The 12790-nt window shown below is 36.7% G+C and overlaps 1 protein-coding gene across 1 annotated transcript; it reads right to left on the bottom strand.

Annotated features, from left to right (window-relative positions):
• Nucleotides 1-313: 313 nt before the first annotated feature.
• LOC127870383 (uncharacterized) lies at nucleotides 314-12711 on the bottom strand. The gene is made up of 9 exons (XM_052413001.1): nucleotides 12650-12711; nucleotides 10035-10140; nucleotides 8976-9017; nucleotides 8405-8431; nucleotides 7503-7654; nucleotides 6029-6194; nucleotides 3710-3859; nucleotides 2635-2838; nucleotides 314-1428 (listed from the first exon to the last, which is right to left on the bottom strand). Exons 2-9 carry the CDS (start codon nucleotides 10078-10080, stop codon nucleotides 1193-1195), a joined length of 1023 nt encoding a protein of 340 aa, XP_052268961.1. The 5' UTR covers nucleotides 10081-10140; nucleotides 12650-12711; the 3' UTR covers nucleotides 314-1192.
• Between the last annotated feature and the right edge of the window lie 79 nt (nucleotides 12712-12790).

Below are 12790 nucleotides of genomic sequence, written 5' to 3'. Positions count from 1 at the left end.
TATATAGCTTTCTAATGCGTATGTAAATAAAGTTTAAATTAAATTTCCATTTAATATAAATGGTATTTTGTGATATGTTTGTATTTGACGACATGCTGTCATATACGTTGTTCTCGGTTGAATAACATCACGCATCAACAACATCAAAAACGAAAAATAATTGGATGCATGTATTTATATGTCAGTGCAATGATTCTAAACGAGATATAAATATGTGGAATAAAATAAAAATAATGACTTTAAATAAAGTGTTACCTCAAAGAGCAATAATTGTTCAGACATAAATAAATGTGCGTGTAACTACAGATTAGCATTGTAATTATAAACGCCTTAAATAAACAGAGGTGGAAATATAACGCAATTAAAGAATCTCATTTAGTAACAAAATATTGGAGCAAGAACAATATAACGATGCATTCAATTTCATAAAATATCTCGAATACATATCTAGTACTGACTGGAATAAGTCCGATTGGATTGACATATACTACACATAAATGACATAAATTAAAATATCAAATAAACTAGCTATTGTAAGAGCGAATAAAATAATTAAAACAACATGTGAGATATAGTGCTAAATATCATCAATAAACCCCTTTTGAAACTTTAAGCTATGACATCTGAACAAAATTAGTTGATAAAAAGATCATCAAACGCGATAGCAAAACGCCTCGTTGTTGACATTTAAACATATACACATACCAAGTTTTTGTCGATTTCCAGCAAAAAACAACTTGTGTTTGTTCTGTGAACATAGCATCAGATGTCTACATTTTCCATTAACAGGTGTAAATAACTGAAGTCAGACACGATTATTCATGAGTGCGTCTCGTTGCTACTTAAGTTGCCGGACTTCAATTCTATGAAACCGGTGAAAACATATGCAGACACGTTGTTATACTTAAAAATATAAACGCATCGGAAAAAGTATAAATAAAACAAGGAAACAATTAATGTTTGTTCTGTCGAGATTAAGCATGTCATGTGTATAATCATACAAAGGTCTAGAGACTATATATCATGGAAACAATCGTCATGGTAACGCTATTCGTCGATATTAATTAAGAGAGGAATTTCACTTCCCACTTTATCACGAAACAATATGTTATTTAAGATTAAAACGAGGCTCACGTTGCATACATAGTTGTAGGTACTCTTTTCTTCGTATTTAACATAGTACTGTGTAATTTCACTGTGTACGACACGTCTTCATTGTTATTTCATTTTCGGGGTTCAAACCCCCATCACTCCGGCACCAGGGCAGATCCGTTGTGTGTTTGCACGCGCAGTCTCCGGGGTCGAAGAAGGTCCCGGGGGAACAGTATGAAGTGTAGACCTGTCGCTCATAGCAACGATGGAATATATCACAGCGGTTCGTGTCTACAGCGTAATAATCGCCGGCTTCTTTGCACTTGAAACCGCAATCTGCAAAGAACAAACACTGTAGCTCTTAATCTTATTGGCGATTGGACGCAACTTGGATGGTCACATTTTAAGCTACTTAGCAATCAAGAAATGTATTGTTTAGGGTATCTATATATAATGTTATCACATGATATACCCTATTTCCCATGTAATACAGCTATTACATATTTTTTGATATTACACATGTGTAATATACAACATTTTAAAGCGTTTTCATTGGCTTAGTTTTCGTTTATTGACCAATCGCATTTTGTTATTTTGCTGCAATGCGTCAAATGACGTCACGAAATGTAAACAACATTCGGGATTTATCATTATGTTTGCGTAAATATTTATTTAATTTGCTCATTCAAAATCATGTGATAAAAAAGATCTGACACTCGTTGTCATATCATACCATATTTGATTAAACTCGTCCAAGAAATTCGTTAGCAAGCTCGCCAAAGGCTCGCTTACGTACAAAATTCCTGAACTCGTTTAATAAAATATGGTATGATATGAAAACTCGTGCCAGATCCTATATACATTTGTATTCTGTCGGATATGCTCATTTTTGGCTACCGGTTCATGTCTTGACATGAAGTCCAAAGAAGATACGATTTTATTGATGAAATTAGTGAAGCAAGAAATGTATTGTCATGTGTATAGTCTTGTAAACTTACACCGCCTATGTGCATTTAATTTGTCGGAGTTTGACCTTAGTTTGCGTGATTACATCCAGAGACTTTCGCCATTTAACCAATCAGTCTGCATCGATCTATCATCTTCTATAGCCAATTGTATAAATATGGATAACTTTAGCCAATCCATATGATAACCTTATCGGATAAAGGAAACCGAAGTCAATTACATTGGCTGAATCTTACCAAAAACTTCACCAAAACATGCACCTGTTTGGATATTATTTTTATACAATCGCTAACTCAAGATATCAAAACAACAAGATAACATAAGATATCATAAAAGTGAAGATAACCAAAAGATAACACACTCGATAAAAGTTATCTAGATTTATACATGTGGCTACTGGTGAACTGTTCTATACATGACACGCCTTTAAACTGCTTAAATATTTTTTCTCAATCAACACGACGTTAGTGATAAATACATTGATGTGTATTATCATTAATCAGAAAAGACAAAATAAAGTCACATATCATAAGTATGCCAGCGGGCAAAATATAATAATTAAAATGATCTCCATACGTGTTGTTATATTACAATGCACCAGCGGAAAGTCATTTTCGAGCTTTCTTTTCTCTGTTTCATTAAGGTGGTCCAGAAGTTTTGACCTCGGCTTGCACGTAATTCGTTCAAACTGTGCTAACAGGAAGTCTGGTATGGTGCCATTGCATTCGACGCGGTAACCAGCGAAATCGTCGTACGTAATCTGGCACGAGAAATTCACTCCTATAAATGGAAAAATTGTAGCAAAATGATTTTCTTTTCGATTCGAACAAACCTGTTGTCAAACAATATTTGATTGGCTTATATTCTGATAACGGTAAATGTTGACTAGAACAATTTATGTGCGGCTGAATACAAGCTACAAAAAAGAGAAATCTGGCGATAATAAATTGGTAGAAACGGAAAATGTGGATTGTGAAACCAAGTAGCGGCTTCGTAAATTTTATAACTTTTTACTCGAAAACGTTGAAGTTAAATATGTTTTCATAGAAAACCATTCTATTACAATTTTCTTATCTTTTGTTATATGTTCATATTTTCAGATTTTGAACGCACGTCTTCTGCATTTTTTTACAAGTTTGTGTTATTTTAATGAAGAAAAAGAAAATATTGTTTGGTTTCTGAAGAATATCCATTGAAATCCATAAGTGACCAGAGAAATAAATATGTGTCACTCTTGCAAAAATTTATTTTGCATGAACACGAGTAGATTAAAATGGATTGCGTGTTAATGATTTCATAATAACGACGTCATACATATAGTAAATAGTGGAAATAATAGATATGTATTGTTCTAATTTGTTACGGTTACACCATTGATTTACCAGTTGCAAATTACATATATTTTTATATAAACCACCTGTAAGCAGTCAATATAGAAAACAAAAACAACGAAACCATTAATATATTTTTTACTGAAACAGAATTTTAAACAACCGCTTTGATGAGATTTTACATATTCCTTGTTAAAAAAAACAATAATTAACGTTTTTTTATACAATCCAGGAAACGGCATTTTATCAAGATTCGATGATTTCTTAGAAACAAATCAAAATTTCCTAATATTACAGAAACAACCTGCAATAGCAGTTACCTCGTAAGAATTGCTCCTCTTGGTTAATCTCCGCAAAGAAGTCAACAAACGACTGCTCGCAACCGGAAGTCGTGGAGCAGCCGATCTTGTAGTCCGTGGAATTGTGGGTCACGTCCTGACTTAGCGATATGTTCACCTTCTTAATTTCACCTGAAAAGAGAGCAATATGAGTCATTTTATTCGTCCAAGGAAGACAAATGCTGCCATATGAATAATGTTAACGTTCATACTCATTTATTCCGGATTTATTCGCGGAATGAACCGCATCAGCAGGGCCCGTAAACATCAAACAATTCTTCGACTTAAGGCTAAGAATAAAGAAAATTCTTTAAATTAGAATATTCAAGAAATTCATTAATATTGAGTCAAAATTGGCATGAACCACCTCTATTTACACTCTTATTCATGTATAACATTGTGTTAATGAGATAATCACCAGTGGTAGCTTGTATATATTCAAACCCTGGAAGTATTTTTCTAGGCCCTAAGTCTAGTCTTTACTCTTAAGTCTAAGAATGGGTTGGTGAATACGGGCCCAAGTCCGCAAGAATGACAGTCAGCTCAGGCGCGTGACCCCACGTGACCTTGCCAGTGATACCTTTATAACTCGGTAGTTCATTTAATAAATCAGACAAGTGTGTGACGTTGCCACTGGCATCGAAATTCGAAAACAGCGCTGGTGGACTCCAGCTTGCTCTGACACATCAATCCAAACTTGCACATATTCGCGAATAATGTGGTATTTCGATTTCAGAGCAATCAAAATATTCGTTACAGCTTGACACTCTGCGATCCATCTTTGAGTACCGATGCAAGTACTGGCTCGAAATTCAACCTACCTCTATATTTACGGTTTATGTTTGAATATAGATGTCAGAGCTAGCACGTTGTTTGCATCAGTCACGTATCGCACTTTAATGTCATTTTCAGTGTTGGTTCAAAATTCAACCTAGCTCAATATTCGCGGGTCCTGTTAACATTTCGATCTAAGAACTTGCTTAATATACGATTCAGTTCGATTTCAGTGCTTGCTCGAAATTAAAAATTCGATATTCGCGGTTTATGTGTGAATTTCGAGGTTAAAGCTAGCACGTTAATGGCGTCATTGCTATATTCACGTATCTCCTTTTAATATATATACCAGAGATGACTCGAAATGCAACCTAGCGCGATATTCACGGTTCATGTATGAATTTTGATGTCAGTGTTAGCACAATATTCTATTAAGCATGATATTCGTTGTTACCGTTGAATGCCCATATCAGTGCTTGCTCGAAATTCAAATCAGCTCGATATTCGTGATTAATGTATTTATGTCGATTTTAGAGCAAACTCTATATTTGTATCAGCAAGGTACTGGCAGTTTGCCTTTGAATTGCGATGTCAGTGCTGGCTCGAAATTCAATCGAGCTTGATATCCGCAGTTTAAGTTTGAATGTTGGTGTCAGAGCCAACACGATATTCGCATCAGCCCGTTCTTCAACTTTCGCCTTTTAACTATCGATGTTAGTGCTGGCACGATATTCGTGTTATCTCGATATTCGCGTATCGTATCAGTTAGATCATCGCGGTTTGCCTTTGAATGTCGATGTGAGTGTTAGCTCGAAATTCAACGTAGATCGATGCTCGCAAATCAGGGTGGATTCAGGGTAGAATTTAAAGAGTTAGCAATATTTTAGCACTAACTCGATATCCGAAATGTCGATCTTAGATTGTCGATATCAATGCAAACACTTGACACAGACACGAAAGTATAACAAATGCCTACACTTACTTTAATGATAGTCATTGGTAATGTATTTTGTGTTATGTTTTTATCCGCGAAAACCCCCGGGCATTTTCAGAAGTCCGACATATCCTTATTAGATTGTAATATCTGGCTTGAAGATGGCGCGTAAACGGCATTAAACCGTTATATGTGCCAGTAAACATTTTTTACACAATAAATTGTAATCACGTGATTGAATGTATTAATTTTTAATACAAGAGTGTCCTTAAAACAAAAAAATGTCATAAGACAAACACATACAAAACAAACAATAATATATGAGCCGCGGTCTGTGAAAAGGGGGTTTAATGCATGTGCGTAAAGTGTCGTCCCACATTAGCATGTACAGTCCGCACAGGCTAACCAGGCACGACACACCGAAACTTGATTTTTGCTAAGAAGAGACGTTCTTAAAACGAAAAATAACATAAAAGCGGAAAGTTTTGTTCCTGATTGATTAGCCTGTGCGCACTGCACAGGTTAATCTGGGACGAAACTTTACGCACATGCCCAATTTTCTGTACCTTATCCATCCTATCCCGATTACGTACTTATCACGTTGATGTCAATGGTGCGGTTGTACAAAGACATGTCCTCTGATGCCTGCACGTGCAGTCTATATTTGCCAGTAGAGCGACAGGACGCGGCGGGACCTCTTATAGTGAGCAGTCTGCTGGTAGCATCCATCACTGCTACCCACTCGTTAGACGTGTTCGCCTACAGTCAAGTGTTTCTTTATCGAGTTAAATAAGTGTTTCGGGCTAATATCAGGTTATGCTTCTACATGATAATAATATTAGCCGTACGCAAAATTCCTCCTGCCCTGTTGCCCCCCCCCCCCCCCCAAAAAAAAAATAACAAATAATTAAAGGCCAAATAAGTTAAAACTCAATACATTTTGGATACAGTTAAAATATAGATTTTCTTTCAAAATGTGTGTTTCTTCGGTATGGAATTGATATACTAAAATATTTTTCTGATATAAATATTATTTACTTATTAAATACACTGGCTGTAAGCCTAATTGGTCGGAATTGCTTTTAGCAACCACTGCCTGATCCTGATTTATGCTAATATCCATTTTAAAATTACGACCAATATAAGTGCAAAGCGATGAAAACATACACAATTATATGATAACATTTTTTTGCCATTTGAAGCTATCTTAATATACATATACAGTCAACGTCCTCTGACTGAACAAAGGACAAGCGATCGGGCTTTGTCGTTTGTAGCAGGAGTAATAAGGAAGTTCACCCTGAAGGTAAGACATTTTGGGCATACAATACTATTTATAAGTGTTTATTATGGTATGAGTTATTTACGCTCGTACACACGTTCGAGTTTAGCTGAATTATAATTCTCAATAACACATCAGTACATTACTGCAAACATATAACACTGACCCTCATTGCCTATATGAAATCACTCATTTAAAGACATTAGGTCGGCCTTCAAATGTATAAGCGCCAACCTTATGCTGATCCACAACCGACAAATAAATTATCGGTTCAGTCGAGGTACGAAGGAGGAATTATCAAATTATGGTCAAAACTGTATACACAATGACAGCGCACTATGGATACGCTCATGTGTCATTTAAAGCCAAGATGGTCGTCGTGGCGTTGTGGATATGGTGTCCGTCTAGGGACCAGGAGGTCACGGATACGATCACCAATTTCGGATTGTTTTAAGATAACCCCATAGACACCAGGTACTCCCTATCCAGGAAGCAGACCGAGCGCGTTTGAATAAGCCTAATGCTTTCGATGCAATCAAGCTAAAATATATAGGTTTAAACTAAAGGCAAGATGCAAGGGACGGATACGATCACATGTACGGATAATGGATCAAGCGCACACTGAAATCGGCCTAATAATCCACGATAAATAAGCTGCATATATTGATGTGTGCTTTATGCGTACCTCTGTACAATGACTTAGTTAAACGTGGCATCCTTCTTTGTGTATAAATCGTAATGTGTTATTTTTTGTAAACTATAGCAGACGAAAGGTGTCACGGTACCTGTTCTCCTATTGACACCCGAATCTCCTTGCCCTCGTTCATATACAGGGGTGGCTTCAACGCAATCTTGGTCACGTGATTCAACGAGTACAGATCCGGGCACTTGATGACAATCATGTCCTGCAACTTCACGTTCACGTCGGGACACGGGACTTAAACGAGATGTTCAGATGCTATGACTTAATAGTCTATTTTCGAATGTATATAAAAGGCGAAAACAGAAATATCGGTTTAAAAAATATTAAAATTCCGTTGAAATTGCACAAAAAAAACACATAATGCGAAGTTGCTTGTTTGCAAGTGTTTAAAGTTGCAAAGAATTTATGATTAAATTTCGACGATCTGATGTGCGACAATCGTAGGAGGCCTTCCGACCGACGAGCGTTTGATGCACGATGAGCATCATACCGACCCACTAATGTGGTTTTAAAAATCAACAATTGTGCGTAAACCGTGATCGGGCTTATTGCTAAATTGCGCGTCTGGTTTGCGGTCTGCGTCCTGCGTCTGACAGAGGCTCTCCATTACTATCCAGTTATAACAGCGTTTGCGCTGCAAAGCATTTTTCTACTGACGTAAGGGTTTGTGATTAATACATGTAACTTACAGACGCCCTTGAATTGAGAAAACGTGTTCGCATGCAGAATGAATTTTGTTATACGTTCGTGGCTTTTTAGTAGTTATATACACAAAATACCGCACTTCGGTTTAATAAAAAATGCAACGCACTTAAATGTTGAAAAATGGACTTAAGTGCTGAACACTGAAGTTGGGCTGCCACCAAATGCCGTTTATTTGAAATATGGACATCGAATTACTAGTAATGAACATGAACATATTTTAGATGACGAATATTCATCAATTGCATATTAATAAACGAACACAAACAAGTTTTCACATACTTGTATTATCGGCGTTCGTCGTAGTCTCTGAAAATAACGACATAAAACACATTATGAGTTATTTATATAATGGTTAATTTAATATCGGTTTTATAGCTTCTGTGTTTTCAGTCGTTTACTTTTCATTTTATGTGACGCTAGCTCGGCTTGGTATTGGGTTAGGTGCGCCTTCAAACCGGTTCAATCCCCGTTTGCACTGCATTTCCTATTCCAAGGCAGTGACCACAGCTGAGCTTAAACCATTTTTATGTTTTATGTCGTGTGTTATGTTTTGTTATTTATTGTATGTACACTGTATCACTTGCTTTTAATAAAAGACTAGCGGTTGTTCATACTATTTTTTCTCATTTATGTTTGGAATTTTCATATTTTTTATATAATCCTATACAACGACATAAAATTGCCCGATGTATTTGTATTATTTGTTTAAATTTGTGGACATTCGGATTGGATATATATATTTATTTATTTATATATATATATATATAAATCCGATTACGACTCGTTATTTAAAACAATTGCAAATAACTGAATGAGTCTACAATAATTATTTATTTACATTTGTACATACCTTCCGGTCGTATTGTAGTGATAATCACGCCACCAAGTTTTTCTGTGCGATTCCGAAAAACAAAGACATACATGCATAAATATAAACGTGGGTGTTTAGTACATTCTCATTTTTTATATAAAAAGTTGAATGCATTGCAAAATATGTGAAGCGTGAAACATGTGCATAAAGACGTATAAATTAAAGTGTAATACAACTGTTATAAATGACAATGAATACAGTTTGTGCTGCGCATTCACATTTACAACGCATTCGATTAAAATGTGTTGTAAAAATGGTACCAAGTAAGTCAGATATTATGATTTAACCTACTTTATTGAACGTCTTCAGATCATGCGAATTTCGTGATAAGATTATGTCATGTATTTTCTAGATGAAACGTTGTTTTTTGTTGTTGTTGTCGTTGCAAATGTGTCGATGATTACTTGCTGCGGAATAACTTATTTTATTGAGAATATAGTTGTTGTTGTTTTATGTTGTCGTTGATGTTTCAGTGTTGAATTATTGATTGCTGAATCGCAATTGATTTTGAGAATAATTGTTTTTATAAAAATCAGCTGTTTCTGCCTATTGTAATTGATCTTCTGTTCGTGGTTGATAATGGTTACAGCGGTGTTTGTTAAAATTATAGTTGGTTATAGTTATAATTATGTTTCATAGCAATCTGTGCCGCGGTTACTGCTGTAACTAGCAATCTGTGCCGCGGTTACTGCTGTAACTAGCAATCTGTGCCGCGGTTACTGCTGTAACTAGCAATCTGTGCCGCGGTTACTGCTGTAACTAGCAATCTGTACCGCGGTTACTGCTGTAACTAGTAAAGTGCTACAGTACCAAACGCTTCAAAAACAATTTATGCAAAATAGGATCTTATTATTTGTAAATGAAAGTCGTATTTTCATATGTTCCAAGTTTTTATCGCATTCGATTTGTTAAATGCAAGATGCATAAGGGGTATTTACGCAAACTCAGTTGTGCTAATATGAATGTGACCAAAATAAGGTAATGATATGCTATATAGAATAAATAAATTGTTAGAAAAATGGGCGACAACTCACATACCCGGTTCAGGCGCGTGTTTAGCCCGCATAACAACCAGCACAACCATAGCTGCAACGAACACGGTGATAACTGCTGACGCTACTAGGCATTTCAAACAAGATCTTTTCTGAAATTCAAAATATGCAATATGACTTAAACATTCCGTACGCTAATAAACGCTCATTTTGCATGAAATGAGAGTATCCGGATGTAAGTCATTACTGAGCGTGGCTTGGACATGATTTTGTGACGCCTGATACCAAGATTGTTTCTATATTGCATATCCGTTACAATCTTAGAAGCGGTTAGTATCCACATCAGTTAATTGATGTTGTGAATATCTCTACATATTTTTCGGCTTGGGAATGAGTATATGAAGAAACTGTCCAGGACATGATACAATAGAGATTAAGTCGTGCAAATCAGTTGTTTTGTGTCATTTCACACATTGTAATAGTTCATATATTGGAAATAGTTTTGACATGGAGAACATTGAATTCCAACATTTAAAGATAAATGATATATTATATCAAAGAAGGACAGTTTGTGCATGCGTAACTTATGGACAGTGGGCTTCGGACGAAGTATTGCGGACATCTCCGATGAGTTCAGAAAAGACCCGAAATCTTCACAGTAATCTCATCCTATTAGCTTCTTTAAAATTTACGGTATACATTTTCCAAAACTTATCTAATATAGTGTAAAGCCTTCACTTGTAGTAAAAAAGGAAATCAAGATTTCGCATGAAGGGAGGCGCATTACCGTACACCAAGACCATTCTAATACCTCAGTCACAAATAGACACCGATCACCGTCCGATCAGCGGCCGACGAATTTTTCCGCTCATCGGGCTGGCGACAGGCCGATGATCGCACGGAAACCGGGCCAATTTGTAGCATCGGGCGGCGTCCGGATTAATTTTAAGTCTCACTTACATTTTTTCCCGACGTCGGGCCCGGGAAGGAATCGAAGTGAGATCGAAACAAGATCGGACAATCAACGCACAGCTATCGCCCAGCGATCGCCCGACATCGGATTCATTGAACGTGTATTGGCAAAAGTAAAGGTATTTCCCAAAGGCATATACATCGGCCGGCGACCATCTGATTGCCGGAGGGCCTCCGCACGATGCCCGACGGACACCGGACGATGCTCGTTATGATACACGTAAAATGATCTCAACTCAATTCCTTCCCGGGCTCGATGTCGGGTAAAACAAACTGTGATGTAAAAAATTAACCCGGACGCCGCCCGATGCTACAAAATGACCCGATGTACGTGCGATCATCGGCCGGCGCCAGCCCGATGAACGGAAAAAAACGTCGGCCTCTGATCGGACGGTGATTGGTGTCTATTTGTGAATGAGGTTTTAAAATTGGTCACTCATCGGACGGCGGACGGCTCTGACGTGTCCAGTCTTCCCGAAGCCTTGTGATCGGACACATCGGCCGGCGACCGGATTATTTGTGACTTAGGCATAAGCTGGATGCATTTAAGAAATAAAAAAAGCTATGTCATATGCTATAACACTAAATGTTGGTGATTATTTTTTAAATATTTTTTCCGGCTGCTTTTCCCAGTGGTAGTCTCCAATCTTAAGGCATACACAATTATTTGCTAAAAAACAATGCTTACACAGTGAACATGTAAATAATATGCGCCTTTCACTGAAAACATGTGCTGTATTGAATTGAGATGATTTTTTAGAGAGTACATCACTGCACATTTCAATTTTTTCGATAACTGTAACCTATAGAAAACATTTTGATCGTGCTCAAAATAACTTAAACATATTTTTGCCGCGGACGCAACATTAAGACCGATCTGCAAACTAGAACTGCGTCAAAGACGTATTTAAGAATATCCTACGATAAGCCATGATTACGTGCGTTTGCTTCAGTGCGTAGATTTTAATGGGCACCGTAATCAAAGATGAACCAAACTTAAGTCGAATTGCTTAATCATGTAAACGTACTTCAATGAAATAGACATATACGCAGCCCAAATAGGATTAATTTTGTGTATACAAGATTTTGATGTGGTGTGCTTCGGTATGCAAACAGCGAGTATTTTGCATGATTTATACATAAAACGCTATTTTTGCAGATGATAACGTACCAAGCACTCACTTTTAAATACAGATTGAATTACGTAATTAGAACGATATAAACTAAACTAAGCAAGCTAGTTACAAGATGATTTCATGTAAAAGTTGTCCCTTTGTTATCGGTGCCTTTTTATTAGTCCGGAGGCACAAAACTTATTCAAATAGAATTACAAATCTAAATAATATAGTTTACTGTAACCTGCCAAGACGTTTGGAATGGACTAAAAGCATCAAAAGACGCTCCAAGCGAATCAAGGTGCGCTGTTTATAAGAGTGCTAGTAAATGTTATAAACCCATTTATGCTTTGCGTCTAGAAAAAAGGCCTTTGCAAACAGCGTAGACCCAGATGAGACGCCGCATGATGCAGCGTCTCATCAGGGTCTGCGCTGTTTGCATAAAGAAATTTAGTTACAAATATTCTAAATATAGAAATAAATAAACTAGACATCCCTAATTTTGGAAATAAATTGATCCACTTTCGAAGGATGGGAGAGTCCACTAGGCATAAATGGGTTAATTAATGCTTACCACGCATCGCTTCTTTTTTGCTGGATATCCTTCGGGGCTGACAGGCTCACTTATAGAGTTCGTTTCCTAGGTAATTAGAAGTAGATATTTTTAGACGCATATCAGCTTTTGTGATGTAACCATTATGTTTTATTATCTTTC

Source organism: Dreissena polymorpha, chromosome 2, assembly GCF_020536995.1.
Source record: "Dreissena polymorpha isolate Duluth1 chromosome 2, UMN_Dpol_1.0, whole genome shotgun sequence".
Lineage (NCBI taxonomy): Eukaryota > Metazoa > Mollusca > Bivalvia > Myida > Dreissenidae > Dreissena > Dreissena polymorpha.
Note: the sequence above shows the minus strand (reverse complement) of the source record. Positions and strands in the feature narration are given on the sequence as shown.

Bases quoted from the DNA above. Each gene is read 5' to 3' on its own strand.
- LOC127870383 (XM_052413001.1), bottom strand. From the start codon at position 10,080: ATGGTTGTGCTGGTTGTTATGCGGGCTAAACACGCGCCTGAACCGG. The intron at 8,432-8,975 runs GTATGTACAAAT...CGTTATTTTCAG, and splicing joins CACTACAATACGACCGGAAG to AGACTACGACGAACGCCGAT. The intron at 6,195-7,502 runs GTACCGTGACAC...ACTTGACTGTAG, and splicing joins GGGTGTCAATAGGAGAACAG to GCGAACACGTCTAACGAGTG.